The sequence below is a fragment of the Mobula birostris genome, chromosome 9, assembly GCF_030028105.1.
Source record: "Mobula birostris isolate sMobBir1 chromosome 9, sMobBir1.hap1, whole genome shotgun sequence".
Taxonomy (NCBI): Eukaryota; Metazoa; Chordata; class Chondrichthyes; order Myliobatiformes; family Myliobatidae; genus Mobula; species Mobula birostris.
In genome coordinates this window covers 150,842,438-150,869,238 of record NC_092378.1, presented here as the reverse complement: position 1 = coordinate 150,869,238, position 26,801 = coordinate 150,842,438, and the positions used below count along the sequence as shown (strand labels likewise).

At 45.0% G+C, this 26,801-nt stretch overlaps 1 protein-coding gene across 3 annotated transcripts in view; it reads right to left on the bottom strand.

The window, feature by feature from the left end:
- The window catches only part of LOC140203191 (BAR/IMD domain-containing adapter protein 2-like 1), a 148,658-nt gene that overhangs the window by 51,307 nt on the left and 70,550 nt on the right, over positions 1-26,801 (bottom strand). For 2 of the 3 annotated variants that reach the window (XM_072269115.1, XM_072269116.1), the window contains exon 11: positions 20,009-20,077. In XM_072269115.1, coding sequence (XP_072125216.1) covers positions 20,009-20,077 — 69 coding nt within the window. Of the gene's footprint in view, positions 1-8,731; positions 8,955-20,008; positions 20,078-26,801 lie in introns of those variants that run through there. The other variant, XM_072269117.1, reaches the window with a different exon arrangement.

Genomic DNA, 26,801 nt, shown 5'->3' with positions numbered 1-26,801 from the left:
ATAATACTGTTGGCAATTGCAACAGATGCAAATGGCATTACCAGTTGAAATTCTCACCACTAATGACAATTACCTAGTGTGACAAGAATACACATTGATTAAGATGTAGCTGTCTTGTGCTGGCACCAGTGGAATCAGCAGTTGGTCTGCCGCCTGACTTCAGGAGAGAGAGAGAGAGATACAAGGAAAACAATGGAGCAGCATTTGGAGATGTGTAATGAAGGGACGGGAGAGAGAGAGCTGTCAAGAGCGGCTCCCCCTTTGAACCCTGAACTGTTTGAAGTGATGGACAGGCGATACCCCAGCAGGGGGATAAAAAGGGACAGGTTCGCTAGGGCAGGACACACACACGACACCCAAGGTAACAAGACCCTGGAAGCGGTGCGTCTCTCACAAGTCGGTGGGAAGTACCGGGCCATAAACGCACAGGGTGGAAAGGTACAATCGGCGGGAACCTGGTGTGTGTCCACCCTTGCCTGGGTGCCAGGTTCAGCGCAGGGAAACTATCGTATCTGGAAACGGAGGGGTCACGGTCGGTGACCTCAGATGACATCACAAAGGGCTCGCACGAAAGCTGACTGCGAAGGTCTGTGTGTGGAAGCCGTTTGAATATTCATTCGTTTTGCTCTCTCTCTCCTTCCCCCCACTGTCTGTGAACTGAACTGAACTAAAATTGAACTGAACTTTGCGTCACTTTGAAATTGGTCATTTACCCCTAGACAGCGATAGAGCTTGATTGATCCTGTTATCTTAATTCTGTGCACATGTATGGTTATCATTGCTGAACTGTTGCATTTATTATCCTTTTGATTAGAGTACTGTGTTGCTTATTTCTTTAATAAAATTTTCTTAGTTTTAGTAATCCAGACTCCAACTGAGTGATCCATTTCTGCTGGTTTGGCAACCCAGTTACGGAGTACGTAACATAAGTGGGGGCTCGTCCGGGATTTTGAACGCTAAATTTGGGACGGTGTAATTGATAGGGTTAAAATTCCCGAAAGAAAGAAAAGACAAACAGCAGAAATGGAGGCTGAGGAATTTATAAAGGCGCCGACCTTGGAGGCATTAGAGGATGCCAGGAAATCGGAATTGGTAGCTGTGGCCAAACGGTTGAATCTTGCTAAGGGGAAGTCGACAATGAGGAGAGAGGAGATACACAGGGCTATCGTAGAGCACTATGTATCAAAAGGTGTGTTTCCCCAAGGCGAGCTGGGGGTGTTGACTATTGAAAAACCTGCCGGAGACGTGGTACAGGTACAGCTTGAAAAACTGAGACTCGAGCACGAGTTCCGGGTACGACAGTTAGAACATGAAGAGAAGCAGTTAAAAAGGGGAGGGGGAGAGGGAGGCGGAGAGGGAGGGGGAGAGGGAGGGGGAGAGGGAGGGGGAGAGGGAGGGGGAGAGGGAGGGGGAGAGGGAGGGGGAGAGGGAGGGGGAGAGGGAGGGGGAGAGGGAGAGGGAGAGGGAGAGGGAGAGGGAGAGGGAGAGAGAAAGAAAGAAAGAAAGAATTCGAGCTGGAGAAGTTAAAGATAAGTGCAGAGCAGCGGCTCGTGCCGAACCAAGGTGGAGGGTTCCGGGCGACCCAGGAGGTTAGGCTGGTTCCCCCATTTGACGATACCGACGTGGATCGGTACTCTCTCCATTTCGAAAAAGTGGCTGTAAGTCAGGACTGGCCGAGGGATAAGTGGGTTGTTTTGCTTCAGAGTGTGCTGAAAGGGAAAGCCCAAGAAGCTTACTCGGCTTTGTCCGCGGAAGATGCCCAGAGGTATGAGGTGGTGAAAGAGGCCATCCTCAGGATTTATGAGTTGGTCCCGGAGGCATACCGGCAGAGGTTCCAGAATGCGAGGAAGCAGTGGGACCGCACATATTTAGAGTTTGCCCGTGAGATGCAGACATATTGTGAGCATTGGTGCGCCTCAAAGGGGGTAGAGGGGGATTATGACAGACTGCTACAGCTGATCCTGATTGAGCAGTTTAAAGGTGGTGTCCCTGAGGGTATAAGACCCTACCTAGATGAGAAAGAGGCAGCCACGTTAGCCGCAACTGCTAAGTTAGCGGATGAGTATGCGTTGACGCATAAAATGAAGTTTTCCCCGAGTAAAGGCTACCAGAAGGGTAGTCAGGACGGCGGGGAGAGTCCGCCAGAAAAGTCAGAAAGTAAGCCGGGGACTAGTGAGAAGGATAAGGTAGACCGTGAGAAGGATAAGGTAGACCGGGAGCAGTCTGGTAGGAAGTCTCCTGGGGTCATCTGTTATAATTGCGGGAAAGTCGGACACTTTGCATCCAGGTGCTTTGACCAAAGAAGGAGATGGGAAAAGGAAAAACAGCGATTTTGACTGGCTGTATCGAGCTGGTAAACGAACCGCTAGGGAGGGACAGGTCTGCCAAAGTTCAGGAAGGGCGCGAGAGGTTTATCTCGGCCGGATTGGTGTCAGTGAAGGAGGGGTTAAAACCAGTTCCAGTGCGGATCTGGAGACACACGGGAGTGTGTCAGTCACTGATACTGAAGAGTGTATTAGAGTTTAGCTCAGAGACCCAGACTGGGGAGGTCAAGGTCAAAGGTATTGGAGAAGGGACAGAGACAGTCCCTTTGCACCAGGTACACTTACAAAGCAACCTGGTCTCTGGACTAGTCATGATCAGGGTGAGGTCCGAATTACCGATGAAAGGCGTGGAAGTCTTGCTCGGTAATGACGTCGCCGGGGGAATCATGTTCCCAGTTGTGAGATTGACAGGTCAGCCTGCCAGCATTGAGGCCCCGCCCATGGACTCACAGGTTCATCAGGGGACCGCGGTAGTGAATTTAGCTGAGACGTTTCTGCCAGCCTTGTATGAGACGGGGGTAGAAAGTGAAAAGAAGGAGTGTAGTGAGACAAGAGGTAGTGAGGGAGCTGGGACAGACGTAGCAGCAGCCAGGAAAGAATTTGTGCAGACGCAGGAGCGAGACGAGGGGCTGATGGTTTTGGCAGAGACAGCTCTCTCTGACACAGACTTAACAAGGGAACTAGTAGGCTATTGTGTGGAGGAGGAAGTGCTAAGGAAGCAAGGGAGACCAAGTGCCGTGCCCGCAGATGAGGAATGGGGGGTGGTGCAAGAGTTATGGGGATGAGGTTTTTAACCTGGCCCCCAAGGTACCCCCCGGTGGACATTTTGCGGTGCTGGAGGAAACAGTTGGTGGAATCATGAAAGAGGCTTACCAGCTGCCCAGGGGGAAGGATGTTATTGATTATGACTGACGCGAACTGAGACGGTCACAGGTTTTTGATACGCTAACAAACCTAGTCGGGGTTAGCGCGGAAATCAATGAAGCTAGGGTCCCCCCGATAAGAGAAAAAAACCATTTTGAAAAGATGAGTATGGTATCGATCAGATGGGAGAAGGCTATTGTTTTGGCCAAGTCTGCTGATAGGGTCTCTCCCTTAATCCCCGAACAAAGCGACTCTTTAGGAGAAGTAATTAAACGACTCGCACCCGTGTGTTTGATTGTCCCGAGGCAATGCAAAGAACCGGGACGTTGGGTGGTGTCTGCTACACTAGGTAGCCTAGCAAGCAACATTCATATAGAATGAGTAATTCAGTGACTAAAGGGCTGACGAACACAGAGGTGTGTATTGGCAATTTAATACGGCTGTCTGAAGCCAGCTTGATAGTGAACCTTGAAAAAAATGAGTTCGGCCACACGAAGGTCACTTACCTGGGAATTGTGGTGACACAGGGGCAGCTGGCAGCGATGCAAGCTACAGTGCAGGCTATCGCTGACCTCCCAACCCCGACAGACAAGAGGGCCCTCAGAAGGCTCTTGGAGATGGTGGGGTACTGTAGGAAGTTTTGCAATAACTCTGCCGTCACTACCCCTCCCCCTCCTACTAAGCCCTTGCTAGAGAAAACTAAGTCGGAATGGGACGACCCTTGTATTGTGGTCCGGGACAAAACCAAATGAGAGGTTACATTGATCGCAATTCATCAGTGTTTTTGGCCACTATGAAGTTTGCTAAGTTGGAGCCTGGTCTAAGGGATTATTAATAACACATATAAAAGGAACAGAAAATGCGATGGCTGACTGTCTGTCAGGTGTTGACAACTTCAAACTCGCTGTATTAGCCAAATAGCTGATAAAGATGTATATTTGTGTGTGTATCAAATAATGTATTCATGTTTGTAATTTTTACCCCCAGTAAAAATCCTTAAAAGGGAGGGAAGTGTGACAAGAATACACATTGATTAAGATGTAGCTGTCCTGTGCTGGCACCAGTGGAATCAGCAGTTGGTCTACCGCCTGACTTCAGGAGAGAGAGAGAGAGAGAGAGATAAGGAAAACAATGGAGCAGCATTTGGAGATGTGCAATGAAGGGACGGGAGATAGAGAGCTGTCAAGAGCGGCTCCCCCTTTGAACCCTGAACTGTTTGAAGTGATGGACAGGCGATACCCCAGCAGGGGGGTAAAAAGGGACAGGTTCGCTAGGGCAGGACACACACACGACACCCGAGGTAACAAGACCCTGGAAGCGGTGCATCTCTCACAAGTCAGTGGGAAGTACCGGGCCATAAACGCACAGGGTGGAAAGGCACGATCGGCGGGAACCTGGTGTGTGTCCACCCTTGCCTGGGTGCCAGGTTCAGCACAAGGAAACGATCGTATCTGGAAACGGAGGGGTCACGGTCAGTGACCTCAGATGACATCACAAAGGGCTCGCACGAAAGCTGACTGCGAAGGTCTGTGTGTGGAAGCCGTTTGAATATTCATTCGTTTTGCTCTCTCTCTCCTTCCCCCCACTGTCTGTGAACTGAACTGAACTAAAATTGAACTGAACTTTGCGTCACTTTGAAATTGGTCATTTACCCCTAGACAGCGATAGAGCTTGATTGATCCTGTTATCTTAATTCTGTGCACATGTATGGTTATCATTGCTGAACTGTTGCATTTATTAACCTTCTGATTAGAGTACTGTGTTGCTTGTTTCTTTAATAAAACTTTCTTAGTTCTAGTAATCCAGACTCCAACTGAGTGATCCATTTCTGCTGGTTTGGCAACCCAGTTACGGGGTACGTAACACTAGTCACTGGTGGAATACAGATTTCAGCAATTGTAAACACAATATACTCTGCAGATGCTGGGGTCAAAGCAACACTCACAACACGCTGGAGGAACTCAGCAGGTCGGGCAGCATCCGTGGAAACGATCAGTCAACATTTCGGGCTGGAACCCTTCGTCAGGACTGAAGAGGGCAGGGGCAGAGGCCCTATAAAGAAGGTTGGGGGAGGGTGGGAAGGAGAAGACTGGTAGGTTCCAGGTGAAAAACCAGTAAGGGGAAAGATAAAGGGGTAGGGGAGGTGATAGGCAGGAAAGGTGAAGAAGGAATAGGGGAAAACACAATGGGTAGTAGAAGGAGGCGGAACCATGAGGGAGGTGATAGGCAGCTGGGGGAGGGGGCAGAGTGAAATAGGGATAGGAGAAGACGGGGAGGGAACTACCGGAAGTTGGAGAATTCTATGTTCATACCCTATCCCTATTTCACTCTGCCCCCTCCCCCAGCTGCTTATCACCTCCCTCATGGTTCCGCCTCCTTCTACTACCCATTGTGCTTTCCCCTAGTCCTTCTTCACCTTTCCTGCCTATCACCTCCCTGTTTCCCCTCCCCCACCCCTTTATCTTTCCCCTTACTGGTTTTTTCACCTGGCACGTACCAACCTTCTCCTTCCCACCCTCCCCCACCTTCTTTATAGGACCTCTGCCCCTGCCCTCTTCAGTCCTGATGAAGGGTTCCGGCCTGAAACGTTGACTGATCGTTTCCATGGATGCTGCCCGACCTGCTGAGTTCCTCCAGCGTGTTGTGAGTTCAGCAATTGCCTAGCTGGCAATATTCTCAGAGGTCTGAAGATTGACTTCAAGTTTCATTCAAGTCAATGCAATATGAAGGGAGTGCTACACTGTTGGAGATGCCACTCGTCAAGATACATTGTTAAACTGAGGTCAAACCAGCCTTTCAGGTGGATGCAAGAAACCAGATGGCTCTATTTACAACAAGAATAGAGGGTATTCCTGGTGTCCTGGAGAGCAACTCTCAATTCACATCTATAAAACAGATGTGGTGAATATTACTACTATGTGGAAAATTTTAGTATAAACTGGCTGCCAAATTTCATTGCTTCAAGAATGAAAACACAACAAAAAATGTAGTTAATTGGATTTAAACTGGTTAGCAAGAGAACCAGAAGCAAATGATGACTTTTGTGTCAGTATCTGGCTAGGGGGCATACATTATACTGAAAACAAAAACAATTAAAGTATTCACCTACATGCAAAACAAAATTACAGACAAACATTCTCCACTGCCCCATGGATCAACACTTGCTTGTTCTCAAGCAACAATAATACTTACAGGGGAGAAGCTTACCCAAATTTCTCAACTTAAATTCCAGTACCAGGTCTGCTGATGTTGGGGAAGCTACGTTACTACAAATTTCTTCAAATTTGCAATCAGTTAACAATTGGGATTTCTTTTCATCCAAAAGAGGTGCAAGATGACAAAGAAGGACTCATCATGTAAACTGCGCTTGGAACTTCAGGTACTCCAAAGTCCATTACTGTACTTAATGTCTTACTGAAACATTCTACAAGCAGCTATGTCATATTCATATGATGTAAAGTAGTGCTAGGTTTGTCACAATTAATCATAAGAGAGATAACACACACAATGGTGGAGGAACTCAGCAGGTTAGGCAACATCAATGGACAGGAATAAACAAGAATAAACAATTTGCTTGTCATAAGAGATGCTTATTTAAACAATAGGTGTGTCGTCACTCCAGGAACAAGTTTAACAAGATAGACCTCAAATGTAACAGGAAAATCTAAATATGGTAACTTGTATATTTAAAGTTTTATGTAGATTGAAGATAAAAACTGCAGGTTCGCCCTGAACAGGACATCATTTCTTCAAGGATAATACATATAACTCATGCATCATGAGGAGCATGTTCTATAGCAGAGGTTCCCAACCTGGGGTCCACTGACTCATCGATTAAGGGTAGGGGTCCATGACAAAAAAAGGGTTGGAAACCCCCGCTCTTTAGGCTTTACCATCAACACCAATTCTGTCCTTAAAAATTAAACAGGAGGGTAGCAACACGAGAGTGCAGTATCAGGAATATATGGCTCATTCCAAAACCTATGGACTCACTTTTATGGACTATAATTCGTGTTCTCGATATTTCTTGCTTATTTATTATCTTTAGTATTTTTTTTCTTCTCTTTTTGTATTTGCACAATTAGTCATTTTTTGAACATTGGTCATTTGTCAACCTCTGCTTTGTGCGGTTTCTCATTGATTATATTGTGCATCATTCCATTTACTGTGAATGCCCACAAGAAAATGAATCTCAGGGTAGAATATTATGACATACATGTACTTTGATAAATTTACTTTGAAGAAACAATACTTGCTTATTTTGTGATACTTGTTCATCCTGTGTGAATATCTGAGATCAATGTCATTCTTTTGGGTAGAAATAAATTAAGCACTTGCGTACATATCAGATTGATCAGCCCAGTGGAACATAAAGTCATAAAAAAAGTACAGCACAGAAACAGGCCCTTCAGCCCATCTAATACATACTGAACCATTTAAACTGCCTAGTCCCACTGACCTGCACACGGACCATTAGCCCTCCATACCCCTCAAATCCATGTACCTATCCAAACTTCTCTTAAATGCTGGAGTTGAGCTTGCATGCACCACTTGTGCCAGAAGCTCATTCCACACTCTCATGACCTTTTGAATAAAGATATTTCCCCTCATGTTCCGCATAAACTTTTCACCTTTCACCCTTAACCCATGACCTCTAGTTGTAGTCCCACCCTACATCAGTGGAAAAAAGCCTGCTTGCATTTGCCCTATCTACTTCTCACAATTTTGTACACCTCTATCAAACCTCTCCCCAATCTTTTATGTTCCAACGTCCAGCAGTTTTACTCTCAGAGCAACAAGTCTACATATTCCCAATTATTAAATTGTTTGTAAATGGAGCTGATGCTGTACAACATCAGCTTGCAGTATAAACATATGAATTTCCACACACAGATTAGAATTATTCCACTTCATACCTATACTCTGTAGAATAAGACTAGTTTATAAAGTAACATAATTCCAGACCACTTGCAGCAACAAGATAGCAGATGGAAGGTTATTTATCTTCACTGAATCCTTCCTTTTGAATTCTGTTTTTGCTTGTGACACCTTGTGAAAACAATAGTCAAAGCAGTGTTTGGCAAAGCCAGTGATTTTCCTTATTTGGTAAGATATAGTTAACACCCATTACAATTCTTCCCCCTATTGTACAGATTGTGGTAATACTTTGTTGTATAAAAAAGTGCAATTATAATTGTGGCTTTAAAACTTTAAAGCAGCACGAATATTGCTCAACTTCCCATCCACTCACTCTCCTCTCCCCACCTCCACTTCCATCTGTCATAATCTCCTTTCCCTGCCCCTTCACATCCTCCTCCCAAAACCTGTACTGCCAATATTTTCTAATCCCTGTCAGTCTTGACGTAGTCTCAACCTCAATAACCCTTTGGCATCCTCAGATGTCACTTCACCTGCTGAGTTCTTCCATTGCAGTAACACATACAAAGTGTTGGTGGAACTCAGCAGTCAGGCAGCATTTGTGGAGGAAAATGAACAACTACTCCTCTATAGATGCACCAGCATTTTGTGTCTGTGTTGCTCCAGATTTCCAGCATCTTTAGAATCTCTTGTGCAAGTTCTTCCATTGTTTGTTTTTTTGTGTCCCATATTTCAGCTTTTGCAGTCTTGTCTCCAAACACTGCACTACTGTTCTTCAGGCTACTCCTTTAAACTCCTGTGGCTCACATCATCCGATGCAGATACACAGTTCCTCTGAGATCTTCAATTATTCACAAGGCTTTAAATTACTTTCCAATGCAGAGTTTCCTATATAAAAGTGATAAATATATCATGCAAATCATTTTAGATATCTGGTGCAGGAACCTTTACTACAAACTTCCCATTATTAGTGTGAACCAACAAGGATGTGGGCTGACGCCCCCCCCCCAACCCACCCCGCTCACCTCAGGTCAGCAAGACCTTCACAGGTTCAGGGGTCCACACAGGCAGGACAAGGGCTCGTGATCGCCGAGGAAGATAGGTCGGCATGTCCAGAGTTTGAAGCCTGGAGTTTGGGATCCCATCATCAGCAAGTATTAGGGTTGATAATGAGGATTGAAACCCAAACGTTGATCAGAAATCTAGAAGTCGAGGACTGATGGCCGAAGCCCTGAGTCTGCAAATCCACTGGGGAAGTCAGGGGCTGATGTTTGCGAGTAAAGTGGAGGCTGGAGGCCGATCATAGAGTTGGGAAACTGTATGAGTGGGTGGATAGGAGGAGGGAAAGAGGATTGTTTTGCGGTTGTTCTTTTGAACATTGTGGACTTGCTATGCTGACGCTGGAATGTGTGACAAAACTTGCAGCTTCCCCCAGTGTATCTCTAGGATGTGTTGGCTGTTACAGCCAACGACACGTTTCATAGTACGTTTTGATGTATATGTGATAAATAAATGTGAACTAAAACTCCACTAGCGTGAAATGTTAGAAGGGCTTGAGGTGTGACTGATTGGCAATGACATTCTGAAGTTTCCCATCTATTTAATCAAAATTAGAGTCATAGCGAAGTATAGCACAGAAACAGGCCCTTCGGCTCATCTAGTACATGCCGAACCATTTAAACTGTCTAGTCCCATTGACCGGCACACAGACCATAACTCTCCATACCCTTACCATTTATGTACCTATCCAAACTTCTCTTGGAGGTTTGAAATTGAGCTTGCTTGCACCACTTGTGCTGGAAGCTCATTCCACACTGTCTCGACCCTGAGTGAAAACGTTTCCCCTCAGATTGCCCTTAAGCTATTCACCTTAACCCATGATCTGGTTGTAGTCCCACTCAACCTCAGTGGAAAAGACCACTTACACTTATCCTATCTATACCCCTCAATTTTCTATGCCTCCATCAAATCTCCTCTCAGAATTCTACATTCTAAGGAATACAGTCCTAACCTATTCAGTCTTTCCTTATAACTTAGGTCCTCCAGACCCTGCAACATTCTTGTAAATTTTCTCTGTACTCTTTCAAATTGTTTACATCTTTCTTGGATGTTGGTGAACAAAATTGCACTCAATACTCCAAATTAGGCCTCACCAACACCTTGTACAACTTCAACATAACATCCCATCTCCTATTCTCAATACATTGATTTATGAAGGTCAAAAGCTTTCTCAATGACCCTACCTGTAGATGACACCACTTTCAATGAATTATGGATCTATATTCCCAGATCCCTTTGTTCAACCACGTTGCTTTCAGCTCATTTTTCCAGCTGGTCCAGATCCCTCTGCAACTCACAATAGCCTGCCTCGCTGTCAACTACACCCCCAATCTTGATGTCATCCACAAATTGGATGACAAAAAAAAGATGGGAAACAGAGGATCCAGCGCCAATTCCTGCTGTATACCACTAGTCACAAGCCTCCATCTACTACCACTCTCTGGCTTCTCCCAAAAAGCCAATGTCTAATCCAATTTATTACCTCATCTTGAATGCCAAGTGACCGAACCTTCTGATTACCATCCGATGCAGGGCCTTGTCAAATGCCTTACTTGAAGTCCAATGTAGACAACATCCACTTTCCTGTAAACTTCATCGAAGAACTCTACAAGATTGGTTAGACATGAACAACCATGCATAAAGCCATGCTAACTATTCTTAAATCAGTCCACGTCTATCCAAATACTTGATATATCCAGTCCCTTGGAATACCCTCCAATAACTTTTCCACAACCGATGTCAAACTCACCTACCTATAAGATCTTGATTTATGATTAGAGACTTTTTTTTAAAAAAAACAGCAGAACAACATTGGCTATCCTCCAATCGTCTGGTATCTCTCCTGTCGCTAAAGATGATTTAAAAATCTCTTAGAGCCCAGGCAATTTCTGCACTTGCCTCCTGTAGGGTCCAACCCTGGAGATTTATCCATCCCGATTTCCTTCAGGACAGCATTAACCTTCTCCTCTGTAATATGTACAGGATCCATAAACTTGATTCTGCTTTGCCTCACTTCTATGGACTCTGTATCCATCTCCCGAGTAAATACAAATTCAAAGAATGCATTTAACATCTCCCCCATCTGCTTGGCTCCATACATGGATTACCTTTTTAGTCTTCCAAAGGACCAATTTTGTCCCTTGCAATCCTTTTGCTCTTAACATATCTGTAGCATCCCTTAGGATTCTCCTTCACCTTATCTGCCAGGGCAACTTCATTCCTTCTTTTAGTCCTCCTGATTTAAGTGTTCTCTTGCATTTCTTATATTCCACAAGCACCTAGACCTGCTATGCACCTTTTTAATCTCTTAACCAGGACCTCAATTTCTCTTGAAAACCAAGGATCCTTACACTCGTTACCTTCACCTTTTATTCTGACAGGCACATACAAGCTTTGTACTTTCAAAATTTTGCTTTTGAAGGCCTTCCACTTACCAAGTACACCTTTGCCAGAAAACAGCCGGTCCTAACTTACACCTGCCAGATCATTTCTGATACCATTAAAATTATCTATTCCCCAATTTAGAATCTCAACCCTGTGGACCAGTCCAATCTTTTGTATATTTACTTTGAAACTAATGGCATTGTGGTCACGATGCAAAAGTATTCCCCTACACTTTGGGAACACCTTGCCGTGTCTGATTCCCTAATAGCAGATCCAGTATCACATGCTCTCTCATTGGGACTTCTATGTACTGATGAAGGAAACTTTCCTGAACACATTTGACAAACTCTATCCTATTTAGTCCTTTTACAGTAAGGAATTCCCAGTCAATATGTGGAAAGTTAAAATCACCTACTATAACAACATTGTTTCTTGCAACAGTCTGTTACCTCCCTACAGATTTGTTCCTCTAAATGCCTTGGACTGTTGGGTTCCTGTCATACAGCCCATTTAACATGGTCATATTTTTCTTACTTCTCGGTTCTACACATAACGCCTCACTAGACAAGTTCTCCAGTGTGTCCTGACTGAACACTGCCATGACAGTTTCTCTGACAAGTAATGTCACCTCTCATCCTTTAATCCCTCCTGCTGTCACATCTAAACAACAGAACCCCAGAATATTGAGCTGCCAGTCCTGCCCTTCCTGCAACCAAGTCTCACTAATGGCTACAATGTTATAATTCCATACAGAGCTCCTCCGCCTTTCCTGCGCTACTTCTTACATTGAAATACGTGTAGCTCACACCATGCATATCTTTTTGATTTATGACTTTGTCTGAGGTCTTACCAACATCTGCCTCCACAACCTCTTCACTAATTGTTCTGACACAACCCCCTGCATCTCTAGTTTAAAACTCACCATGCAGCATTAGCAAACTTTCCTGCTAGGATATTAATTTCCCTCCATTTCAGGTGCAAACCACCCCTTCTGTTCAGCTCCCACCTTTCCTGGAAGAGAACCCAATGATCCAAAAATCATATGCGCTCCTTTCTTCACCAACTCTTTAGCCACATATTAAAGTGTATAATTTTCCTAGTTCTGACCTCACTAGCATGGGGCACAAATAGCAATCTTGAGATCACATCCCTGGAGGTCCTGCCCTTTAACTTGGCACCCAACTCCCTAAGCAGAACATCGTCACTTGGCCTGCCCACATCATTGGTACCTACACAGACCACACTACTGGCTGTTCACCCTCCCATGAGAATACGGAGGCCTCGATCGGAGATGTCCCGGATCCTGGCACCTGGGAGGCAACATACCATCTGACAGCCTCATTCTTGCTCACAGAATCTCTTTTCTGTTCCCCTAACTAATAACTCCCATATCACCACTGCACGTCTTCTCTCCCCACCCCCATCCCTTCTGTACTGTATAGCCTACATTATAATAAGGGACTACTTTATATTTTAGTAACACGTCGTTGCATGTGCTATTAGGCGCGTATTGATCTGTATGTGTGTGTCGATTTCGGTTTCTGCCAGTAAAGAACCATGAACCTTAGCTCCCGTCTCCAGCACTTTTATTAATAACATTGTTGTGTATGTGGCCTGGTTACACAACAAGTTGGTGACGAAGGTTAATGAACCTATCAGAACACCGTGTTTTAGTTGATAACAACACTCGGAGGAAGAGTGCAAGGAACGAGCCCAGGAGAGGGAGGAGGCAGAGTGAGGCCGCGAGTCCGAAAGGAAGCAGGAGCACAGCCGGGGTCAGGAACGTCAGGAGACCAAGAGACGCAGTCGGAGCTGCAGCACATCCAGGCGAGACCACGGCCGGCGCTGACCCCCAGGAGCTGAGGGACTGCCTGCCCCAGAATGGGCAGCTTACACCGAGAGAGTGGAGTTATATTGTGAGGCTAACAGTGCTAATGATGAAAAGAAAGCCAGCGTCTTACTCAGTATTGGAAAGGAAAGGTATGTCGCATCCGGGGTTTCTACTGTTAGCAGACGATTTCCCTCCACGCCTCTCTGACGTAGTGGGGAACCGCGTACGAGGCAAGTTACAGCAGTGGTTTGCCATTGCCTTCTGCCGGGTGAGTTTCCAAAGAAATGACCAGCTCGTAACCCAGCACAGTGTGCAGGGGAGCCAGCTGGATTCAAACTCAGGACATATCTTCCTGAAGTCCGGCACTGATGCCACTATACCACCAGTCGGGTCTACTTAGTATTATGGAAGCAAAAACATACGGGCTGCTATGGAGCTTGTTAACCGCTGAAAAGCCAGCTGGCAAAATGTTCAAGCAAATAGTAGACATTCTCCAACAGCATTTAAACCCCAAACCACTGGTCATTGCTGAAAGATTTAAATTTCACAAACAGAATCAGAGCAAAAATGAAAGCATTTCTGAATATTGTGCTGAATTGTGCAAATTATCAGAACATTGTCAATTTGGAGCTGGTCTATTGGACACATTGAGGGACAGGATAGTGTGTGGCATGCACTGTGAAACCACACAGAAGCAGCTCCTGGGTGAAAAAGACCTTACATTAGAGAAGGCGCTGAACATTACAGTATCAACAGAAACAACAGCACGGAGTGCTTCAGAGATACAACAAAAATCTCTGGAATATGCTACGAATAAAATGTCACCGAACAGAAATGAAGGAAAGAAATGTTACTGTTGTGGGAACATGTCACATGCCCCTGATGACTGTTGGTTTAAAGACAAAGAATGCAGAAACTGTGGCAAACAGGGCCACACTGGCAGAGTATGCAAAGATAGTAAACAGCAGAAAAAGGACAAAGTACAGAGAAACAAGAAACCCCAGAAAGGAAAACACAACAATGCACACAAAATGGAAGAAAGCAGTTCTGATGAAAACGACTCAGACGAAAGTGAATTGTCTTGTCTGCAACTTCACAGCGTGAAAGAGACAGATGATCTAAGAGTAATAAGGATTACTGCACAAGTGGCAGGCGTGAGACTGAAAATGGAGTTGCACACAGGCTCAGCTTTAACAGTGATCTCTGTATATGACTACAAACAACTGTTTTCTCACATACCTCTGAAATGAACTAAACTACTGCTGTGTAAGCTACTGCTTACACAGGACAGAAAGTGCGCCCCAAGGGCAAAATTAAAGTGACAGTGACCTACGGAGACAAAACACAGCAGCTGAACCTCTATGTACTGAAAAGTGGAGGACACCGTTGCTGGGATGGGAATGGCTCAAGGCACTAGATGTGTCAACAAAGGAGGACAGCTCGGCAGGGAAGATGTCCACAGCTCTCCTCTCACCCATTGTCAACTATTACAACGACGAGGAGGAGCTGGACAGTGTCGACGAGGAGGACAAACGCAGTATTGGTGGCCACGACTCAGATGAAGATATAGGTGCAAGGGAGACAGATATTGCCAATAAGCAGGATGATGAAGGCTACTTGGAAGTAAAAGAGCAGATGAACCAGGAGAAATTGACATCTCTCAAAAGACAGTTACAGCAGTTACAGGAAGGCACTTTGCAGGACTATCAGAAAAGGATGAAGAAACTAGATCAACAATACAAGGAAAGAATATGAAATGCAGAGCTTTTTCTGCATCTGAAGGCAGAACAAGTGGAAAGGAATTATATTAAAGAGAAGAAAGCAGCAGTGAAGGAATTTGAAGATAAAAAGATTGAGTTAGAAGAAAAGAAAAAGATGATTGAGAGTGAGAGGCTAACAATGAAACTCACAGGAGATTCTATGGAGGTAAAGCCAATAATGACTAGGAAACTAAAGAGGAGACCTAATGACCCCGTTCCAATTACAGACAAAAGACGAAAACCTGCACTTGTGCAGTTAAGTTACTTGTTTACAGATGAACAGATAATGGAAGATCTGTGAACTCGCAATAAGCTTAAATCTCCAAAAAGACCAGCATCTCTGTCTTCTCCTGAGCATCTTCCCAGCACTACTGCTGAATCACCAGCACAAAGATATGAAACACGAATAGAAGACGGGAAGTTATATTATGGCAAAAGATGGTATCATAAAGGTCAGGCTATCTCTTTGGAATCTAAAGAGAATACAAAGATTGGCTGTGTAATTAGTTCAGTTAGAACATATGAGATATGGGTAAGGAAGACAAGTGATAGCACAAAGATGCTTATGTATTTAGGACAGCTGCACAGAGGAGTCTTCATTATACGGAGGCAACCTGCTGCCTAGAACTCTTAGCAAGTTGGAGGCGCACATCTTAACTCCCTGTACTCAGAGGTCAACTGTTCATGACTCTTATATGGAAATCTGTATTAAAACAAGTTTATTGACAGACTGAAGAAGACACTATTTGAAGACACTTTCCAATGCCATCTCAGTTTTGATGATTGTACATATTTTTAAGAATAACATTCACCTTTTCATGGATTTCACTTTGCTTTCATCATCTTTGCAAGATGGAGGTGACTACTCTTTGTGGCTGGAACCTGCCAATTTATGGATTGTTCAATTTATTCCAGACAATAGAGTGAAGACCTATTTGCTTCAGCGCTGGACAATCTAGAGAAGACCACCGCACCCCCCCCCCCACCACCGAGACTTGAGTAATAAATGGGTATTAGACCAAAAGTTAAAAAAAGCTCGTTATAATTCAATATTATTACTTTGTTATAATTCGATATTAAGTTGCTAAGTAAACAAATGGTACGTGTTTGTATGTTAAGGGTAAACATATTTGTCTAGCATAATGCCCCAGTAAAAAAAAGTTGATACACTATTAAAATAAAAGGGGAGGAGTGTACCATATAGCCTACATTATAATAAGGTACTACTTTATGTTTTAGTAACACGTTGTTGCATGTGCTATTAGGTGCGTATTGATCTGTACATGTGTGGTGAGTTCGGTTTCTGCCAGTAAAGAACCATGAACCTTAGCTCCTGTCTCCAGTGTTTTTATTAATAGCATTGTTGTGTAACCAGGCCACATACACAACAACTTCTGAATCACAAAGCCAGACTCAGTGCCAGAGACCCGACCACTATGACTTTCCTCTGCTAGGTCAATTTCCCCACCACCCCCAAACTGTATCTAAAGTTTGCCTGTTGTTGAGGGGGATGGCCACAGTACTACCTACTTAGCCCCTTTCCTTTCCTGACCTTTACCCGTTTCCTGTGTCCTGCACCTTGGGTGTAACAACCTCTCGACATGTCCTATTACCCAACCATCCTCCCAAACAATCCAGAGTTCTTCCAGTTCCAACTCAAACGCAGACCGCTAGAAGCTGCAGTTGAATGCACTTCTCACAGTTGTAGTCGTCAGGGATGCTGGAGGCTTCACTGTCTTCCCACGTCTACAAAAGGAGCATACAGCTGTCCTGCCAGGCATCTCTACTGTCCAAACTGAGCAAATGCAAAGGGGGGGGGGGGAACATTTTGCTTTCTCTGACTGAAGCCTCAAAGAGCTAAAGCCACAAAATCACCACCAACTCTGTCCAGTCCAATGATGGTCGCTGTGCTTGCCCCTGTCTTCCCCTAACTTTCTCCAGCAACCAACACCAAATGCTGACTGGTTAACTGGTCAGAGCTCCAGTCAAACTGCCACGAGCTGCTACCTTTTACACACAGTCAGCAGACCCGACTGAAATTCCCTCCTCTCAAACTATTGACTTCCCAATCAGATACTGATCAGGGCTCCAAAAATTGGTTCAAAGTAAAATTTATTATTAGAGTCCATACATATCACCACATACAACCCTGGGATTCTTTTTGCTGTGGTCATACTTAAATCTATAGAACAGTAACTGTAAACAGGATCAATGAAAAAACTGTAAATGCAAATATAAATAAATAACGACAGCATGAAATAACAAGAGAAAGAGACCTTAAGGTGAGACCATCAGTGTGGGAACACCAAAAATAGAATGTGTAGTTATCTCCTTTTGTTCAAGAGTCTGATGATTGAGGGCAGTAACTGTTCTTGAACCTGGTGGTGCAAGTCCTGAGGCACTTGTACCTCCTACCTGTTGTACACAGTGTGCAAGGAATGTTTATCTTCCTTGAAAGAAATAGAATATACATACTAATAGGCAACCCCCACAAAATGCTGGAGGAACTCAGGTCAGGCAAAATCTATGGAAATGAATAAACCGTCAACGTTTCCGACCAAGACCCTTCTTCAGGACTGAAAAGGAAGGGAGAAGGACAAAGTAAAAAGGTGGGGGAGATGGACGAGGATAGCTAGAAGGTGACAGGTGAAGCCAGGTGGGCGAGAAATATAAAGGGCTGAAGAGAAAGAGATCTGATAAGAGGGGAGGGTGGACCATGGAGAAAGGGAAGGAGAAGGGACCCTGCAGGAAGTGACAGGCAGGCGAGAAGAGTGGGGAATATAAAAAGGCCAGAGTGGGGAATATAAAAAGGGGAGGGGGAAGGAATCCATCAGATTGGATGCTACCCAGACAGAGTACAAGTTGTTGCTCCTCCAGTCTGAGGGTGTGTTTGGACTCTGGGAAGTTCCACTTTTGGCGGATGGGGCGGAGATGCTTGATAAAGTGGTCTCCCAATTTACGACGGGTCTTATCAATGTAGATGAAGCTGCATCAAGAGCACCGGATACACTAGATGACCCAAGCAGATTCACAGGTGAAGTGTTGCTTCATCTGGAAGGACTGTTTGGGGCCCAGAATGGAGGTGAGGGAGGAGGTGGAAGAGCAGGTATAGCGCTTAGGCTGCTTGCAGGGATAAGTGACAGGAGGGAGATTAGTGGGGAGGGACAAATGGACAAGAGAATCACAGAGGGAGAAATCCTTGTGGAAAGCGGAGGGGGGAAAGTGAGGATATGGTTAGTGGTAGGATCCCTTTGGAGATGGCGGAAGTTGCATAAGATGATGTGCTGGATGCAGAGCCTCACAGAGTGGTAGGTAAGCCCAAGAGGAACTATCACTGTTAAGACAGAGGGAAGATGGAGTGACAACTCCCATGCAGGTTGGGATTGTGAATCCAGCAGAGACTCACCTAAATGTAATTACTGTTAGATTATCAGTAAATTATGGCTGAACATACAAATGGGCACCAGTGAAGTAGCTGTAAGCTTCAAAAAAACAAAAACAACGACAACAACAAAATTACCTCTGGTTTCTTCACTGGGCATACTAGCCTCAAACATATTCCAAACCACTAGAAGTGGGGAAATGGAAACTCCTCACAGAGAGCTTGCCCCTTATTAGACTGTTTGACAGCTGCCACTGTAGATTGGGACTGTGAATCCAGATGGAGGCTTACCCATCTGTAATTACTGTTAGATTCTCAGAGCACCCAATAAATTATAGTTGAATTCTTGAACTCCTTTTCAAGTATACTAGTCAATAGCAAATGAAAAGAATGTCCAATCCACTTTGGGGGATGACTGGAGATAAATCTGTTGGATATGTTTTCTGAACCAGAAAATTCACAATGATACTGTTTCAGTAAGATATTTTGAGACCTGGATAAACATTGTTCCTCCAAAAAAAAGATACTTGCATCTTCAGGTTAATCAAGGCTGCAAAACTTCTCCATACATTTATCTTCTCATGTTTACATTCTCCCTTAAAGTATATTTATCACAATGAGCTTTTTCATGATTATGAGTGAGAGTTTCGAACAGCAAAAAATCAGAATTAAAACAGTAGCACAACTTAATTCAGGAGAAGGTATTCTGCATTAAATTATAATTAAAATTGTTGGTAGGATAAAAATTCTGCAGAAAAATAAGCAGAGTACATTTCCCATTTCGTGTAAGCTTGACCTTACTAAGTGCTATAGTTGTATTGCTTATGTCTGTTCTCACAGAAGATGCAAAGAACTGCCAAGAAATGACATCGCCTTTGGCAACTCAATGAACAAGTCTTAGGGACTGGGACAAAGACATTTCTTCACATGGAGAGGGCTGAATTTTTCAGATTCTCCAGTGTGAAGGGCTATGGAGGCTCAGATGATTGAGTTTATTCTAAGCAATACATTTTTGGATATTGAAGAAATCAAGGGATACTGGGATAGTGCAGGAAAATGGCATTGAACCATATGATCACACATGAACTTGGTGAATGGCAGAGCAATCTGTAAGGGACAAATGGCCTACTCCTGCTTAACTTTTATCAGCCATCTACAGGGGGAAAAAAAGGGAATTTTTTATGCTGTTACTTCCACCAAGAACCAAGGCCACCCAACCTTAACTATTAAGCTGCCGTAGGCAGATAGGTGACACTTGCATACATAATTCCAGGCTGAGATCCAATATGTTGTTGACTCATTAGCTGAAGCATGCAAAAGAAAGGATTTTACACTTAACTTCTAAAAAGGTTCTCTACTAACATGGTCCTACAACAATGAATTATGATACTCAGTCATTAAATGGCCAACAAGCTGTGAAATAAGTACTTTTTGCACATTCATTTGAAACCAGAAGTAGAAATTTAACTACTGAAGAGATTCATAAGAGTTTGCTACTAACATGAATTGCTTAAACATGTGTTACCTGACTGCAGGTGATGTGTCTGGACCTTGTTCTACTGGTCTGGTGTAGGAAGTTGGAAACCAACCTCTCCTGTTCAGGAAGCAAAAGATATGTTGTAATTAAACCAGGGTAATAATACTTCACAAAAATTCTCCTGAACAGTTTTCAAAAACAACTTAAGAGCTTTAAATTTTGGCATTTCCATGGATTTATAATATTCCCAGACAGAGATCTCAAAATTTGGCCTGCAATAAATCTACATACTTCCCTTTCACTGAATGCAGATAAAATTTGTCTGTCAATGGACAGAGATCTATTTACTAGATTTATATCTTCCTGTGGTTCTAAAGGTAGTCATAGCCAAAGGGTGGGGTAGTGGGGACGATCTCCCACTGCTAAACAAATGTTCTTCATGGCGTGCGTCTCAAACAGCCTCTGACAACCAAGTCCAACTCCTGGCCTTCACGTGTGGCATAGTTCTTATGCCTGGCAGAGCTGTTCTCACTGACAGGAGAAGGGGCAAAGGCGGGCCACTGGCACCTTAAAACCAGTTGCTCTGGGCAGATGGGGCTCATTAACCACGGATGGTAGCTCATCTAGGAGAGGGAAACTCCGATTTCAAACCTCCGCTGCCTCGCGGCTATACCCACTCATGGGAAAGGCTTTGGGAGTAAACCCTGAGGAAAAATCCAGAGTTGGAGTCTCAAAGGCGGCTGACTGCTGTAGCCAGCACCGGCACAGCAACTCCTGCAATGCTGCTGGCTCCAAACTGTATCAACTTTCGTCGTTCCTTTGGACCTGTCATCAGCAGGGAGAGGAGGGTCCCACTGCATGGGCGACAAATGGATTTCCTTATCAATTCTGCCCTGGCTTGCGCCCTGGAGAGGCCAACCCAGCTTTGCTATATAGCGTCGGACAAACACAGGAAGCAGCAGTTACCAGTTAAAAGTCATAATGCTTGATTGGTATAGAGCATGGCGCCAGGGGTTGCTTCCGACGATGGGAGATACCATCACGTTTCACTGGACAGCTTCCAACCGCCTCAAGCTGGGCAGCCCCCAGCCAATAAGGTGCTGTCCCGCCACAGTCAGTCTTCATCATTGGGGATAATGGATTATTCCATGAAGAGCTGACTGTAACTACTGCATCAGACAAGAAAGAAAACAAATCAAATAAGACAACACCACTCAAATTGGGATGTTGGAATGTGCACAGTGATCACTGGACTTGGCCAAGACCTCAGGGGTATTGAAGATGCACGAAAAACAGCGGTCATTAACAATGAGCTACTAAGGCTCAAAGAAGATATAGCTACCCTACAAGGAACATGTTTTTGCGGATTCAGGTACACTGAAGGAAAGGGACTACACATTTTTCTGACAGGGATAGAACCAAGATGAGCCCCACGAGCATGGAGTGGGTTTTGCCGTTGGGAACTCCTTGTTGCAAATGGTGGAGCCACCAGAAAATGGATCAGAATGACTTATGACTCTCCGCCTACACACCAGTCATGGCCCAGTATCTCTCATCAGTGTGTATGCCCCTACCTTGAACTCCACCTCTGAGGCAAAAGACATGTTCTACGACAAATTAGCTGTTTTCAGGGACATTCCCAGTGATGAGCACCTCGTTCTCCTTGGTGACTTCAACACCAGAGTGGGAGCAGATAACGACTCCTGGCCATCTTGTCTTGGCCACTTTGGAATTGGCAAAATAAATGACAATGGACAATGTCTCCTGGAGTTCTGCTCCTATCATGGCCTGTGTGTAACTAACTCCTACTTTCAGACGAAGCCACAGTACAAGGTCTCATGACAACATCCACGGTCCAAACACTGGCACCAACTAGATACGATCATCACCAGGCGCTCTTTCATCAACTCTGTACTAATCACCCGCTCATACCACAGTGTAGACTGCGATACGGATCATGCTTTAGTATGCTGCAAGATCAGACTACGTCTGAAGAAAATCCACCACTCCAAACAAACTGGAAAACCTCGCATCAACACAACAGAGATGAAACAGTCAGAAAAGGTTGACCAGTTTGCTAAGTCAGTACAGGGTGCTATGACTACCTCCTCACAAGGAGATACTGCAACAGAACAATGGTCATACCTTCATGACACCATCCACAAATCAGCACTCTCTACCTTTGGAAGAAAGACCACAAAGAGCAGTGACTGGTTTGAGGCAAAGTCCAACATCATGACTCCTGTTATCGAAGCCAAACGTGCAGCTCTCACAGAGTACAAGCGCTCACCATCCGACCAAACACTCCAGGCACTTCGAGCTGCTAGAAGCAAAGTGCAACAGACTGCAAGGTAGTGCGCAAATGAGTACTGGCTCCAGCTCAGTGAGGATATTCAGACAGCAGCTGTGACAGGCAACATCAGGTCTATGTATGATGGTATCAAGAAGGCCCTTGGCCCATCACAGAGCAAGACAGCACCCCTGAAGTCATCCAGTAGTGAAATAACCACCGATGAAAGCAAGCAGATGGAAAGCTGGGTAGAACACTACTCTGAGCTCTACTCAAGGGATAATGTTGTTGTTAGCTCAGCCGTTGATGCCATCAATTGTCTACCAGTCATGGATGAACTCGACTCCAAACCAACCATCGAGAACCTCAGCAAGGCAATTGACAGTCTGGCCCCAGGGAAAGCTCCTGGCAATGATCGGATTCCTCCAGACCTGATCAAACACTGCAAGAGCTCACTCCTCCAACCTTTACTCCAGGTCCTTCGTCAGTGCTGGAAGGAAGGAGCCGTACCACAGGATATGCGCGACTCCAAAATCATCACTTTGTACAAGAACAAGGGTGATAGGAGGGACTGCAACAACTACAGGGGTACCTCCCCTGCGTGCCTGAGAATAAGAACAAAGGTGCAAAAGATCTCAATACTTGACATGCCTTTGCCGATGATGCTGCTATAACCTCGCACACCAAACAGCAACTACAAACTCTCATGGACCACTTCTCTAAGACATGCAAGGACTTCGGGCTTACCATCAGCCTAAAGATAACAAATGTCCTTGTCCAGAACGTAGTGGAGACACCAGTCATTACCATTGACAATTACGATCTAGAAGTGGTCCATGAGTTCACATACTTGGGGTCGACCATTAGAGAAACCCTCTCCCTTGATGCTGAAATCAACAGGCGTATCAGCAAAGCAACGGCAATCCTTGCTTGACTCTCCTCGTGGGTCTGGGAGAATCCGAAACTCACTACAAAGACCAAGACTGCCATGTACAATTCATGCTGTATGGTAGTGGGACTTGGACAATCTACTCCAAACAGGAGTTTTCACCTGCGCAGCCTTCGCCACATCCTCTGCATCACCTGGAGAGACAAAGTCCCAAACTCTGAGGACCTCTCCCGCACTGGACTTCCCACAACGTTCATGCTTTTAAGACAATGCAGACTGCACTGGCGGGGCCACATCCGTCATATGAAGGATGGTAGACTGCCAAAGGACATCCTCTGCGGAGAACAAGCAACAGGCAAGAGGAACATTGGTAGACCCCAGCTTCACTTCAAGGACCTCTGCAAGTGCGACATGAAAGCCTTAAAAATCAACACAGAGTGCTGGGATGATACAGCAGATGACTGCAACAAATGGGGAGGTACTCTTCAGCAACACCTAGAGCAAGGCGAAAGAGTGATCCTGAGTCAGTTTGAGGAGCGGAGAGCTAAACAGAGCACAGCGGACAATTCCATGATACCCTACAAATGTAGCAACTGTGGCAAAGCCTACCATTCCAGGATTGGCCTCAACAGCCACAGTCGACACGGCTCGACAAACCAGTGACTACCAGAGGCGCAGTACCCATGGTCGACCACGACCGACGAAGGCCACACACACACCTTCCTGTGCATTGGGATAGCTGAATTGCATTGAGTGTCCTTTCAGATAGACTATGCATGACAAAATTACATTTATGGATGGAAGCAGTTCCAGAAATTTTACACTTTAGATTCAGTATATTCTAATGTCAATGAAGACCCTTCAACATCATCCAAATATAACAAGCCAATCTGACTTTCATAACTGACCCAAACAAAAATTTAAAAATGCAAACACAGAATAATCCAAGTGCTCTCTCCAGATTCAATCCATACAGAGGCGCTAGAACCCTGTAGAATTTTTTCTATTTCTACATAAATATGACCTAAAATGTGATCAGTCCTAAAACTAGATAAAGAAAACCCAATTAAAAATATAACAAAAAACATTACACTTGTTCATTTATTTATTTATTGTGAAAAATAAAAAAAACTACATTGCGAAAATATACCTGAACCTTTGCTTTCAGTACTGGTGTGACCACCCCTCCCCTCCCCCCCCCCCCCCCCCCCCACCATACAGCAATAACTTCAACCAAACGGTTCCAGTAACTGTTGATCAGTCCTGCACAACAGCTTGGAGGAGCTTTAGACCATTTCTTGTTACAAAACTGCTTTGACTCTAGTATGTTGGTGGGCTTCCTCACATGAACTATTTGTTTCAGGTCCTTCCATAACATTTCTATAGGATTAAGGTCAGGACTTTAACTCAGCCATTCCAAAACATGAATGTTCTTTTTAAACCATTCTGTTGTTGATTTACTCTGGTCTTTCAGATCATTGCCTTGTTGCATTATCCAACTTCTATTAAGTTTCTGGTGACAGACTGTTACCCTGACATTCTCCTGTAAATTTTGAATTCATTTTTCCCTCAAGGATTGCAAGGCGCTGAGGCAGCAAAGCAGTCCCAAACCATGAAGCTCCTTCCTCCATACTTCACAGTTAGGATGAGGTTTTGGTGTTGGTGTGCAGTGCCCTTTTTCCTCCAGACACAGCAATGTGCACTTCTGACAAAAAGTTCAACTTCTGTCTTATCTGTCCACAGAACATTATCCAAGAAGCATTGTAGAACATCCAGGTGGTTTTTTTGCAAACTTGAGATGTGCAGCAATGTTTTTTTTAATTTGGAGAGCAGTGGTTTCCTTTGTCATGTCCTTCCATGAACACCACTCTTATTCAGTGTTTTTCTTATAGTAAACACATGACAGAGACTTTAGCAAGTTCAAGAAATTTCTGCAGGTCTTTTGCTGTTATCCTTGTTTTTTTTCCCCCCCCACCTGCTTCAGCATTGCACATTGTGCTCTTAGCGCTATCTTTGCAGGATGGCCACTCCTAGGGAGAGTAGCAACAATACTGAGTTTGATGTGCTTAGTGGTGGGATCCCGTTGGAGGTGGCGGAAGTTACAGAAAATAATATGTTGAACCCGGAGGCTGGTGGGGTGGTAGGTGAGGACCAGTGTTGGACCCAGAGGCTGGTGTACTAAGCACATCTTTCCCTCTCCCCCCCCTGCATTCCGCAGGGATCGCTCCCTATGCAACTCCCTTGTCCATTCGTCCCTCCCATCCCTCCCCACTGATCTCCCTCCTGGCACTTATCAGTGTAAGCGGAACAAGTGCTACACATGCCCTTACACTTCCTCCCTTACCACCATTCAGGGCCCCAAACAGTCCTTCCAGGTGAGGCAACACTTCACCTGTGAGTCGACTGGGGTGATATACTGCGTCCGGTGCTCCCGATGTGGCCTTTTATATATTGGCGAGACCCGACGCAGACTGGGAGACCGCTTTGTTGAACATCTACGCTCTGTCCGCCAGAGAAAGCAGTATCTCCCAGTGGCAACACATTTTAATTCCACATCCCATTCCCATTCTGACATGTCTATCCACGGCCTCCTCTACTGTAAAGATGAAGCCACACTCAGGTTGGAGGAACAACACCTTATATTCCGTCTGGCTAGCCTCCAACCTGATGGCGTGAACATCGACTTCTCTAACTTCCGCTGAGGCACCACCTCCCCCTCGTACCCCATCTGTTACTTATTTTTATGCACACATTCTTTCTCTCACTCTCCTTTTTCTCCCTCTGTCCCTCTGAATATACCTCTTGCCCATCCTCTGGGTCCCCCCCACCCCCGTCTTTCTTCCCGGACCTCCTGTCCCATGATCCTCTCGTATCCCCTTTGCCTATCACCTGTCCAGCTCTTGGCTCTATCCCTCCCCCTCCTGCCTTCTCTTATCATTTTGGATCTCCCCCTCCCCCTCCAACTTTCAAATCCCTTACTCACTCTTCCTTCAGTTAGTCCTGACGAAGGGTCTTGGCCTGAAACGTTGACTGCACCTCTTCCTACAGATGCTGCCTGGCCTGCTGCGTTCACCAGCAACTTTGATGTGTGTTGCTTGAATTTCCAGCATCTGCAGAATTCCTGTTGTTTGCAACACACCAATATCACTGAATCAGTGCGAGCCCTGGGCTTGTTTTCCTGCAACAAGACAGTCCCATCGAGGGGTGAGGGGACACAGTGATACTCGAAGGGGGTTCCTTATGTCCAAGTCTATTCCGCAATTTAATTTTCTTTGCATTCATTGCAGAAAACTCCGCTTCGCAGCGATATGATGTTGGAAATGGAAGCAACGTTTTCAGTGCTTTTGTGGCTATTTCAGGATATTTAGCCTTGACTTCGATCCAGAATGCCGGCAGAGATGTTATGTCAAACAAACTTTTTAGCCCGCCGTCATTTACAAGCTCGAGGAGTTGATCTTCTTCCCGCGCTGACATGGATGACGCACACATAATGATCTTGCGTGCGTTCAAGTTCAACAGTGCGTGACAGGGAATGAGGAAAGGTGCAAATGACTCATATCATTACATATCGCCAAATCATATTGTTTCCTCACGGCCCGGTGGTTGGGGACCACTCTTAGCACGAAGAGAGACCAATCAGGATGCTCGCTCTCCCTCTCCTT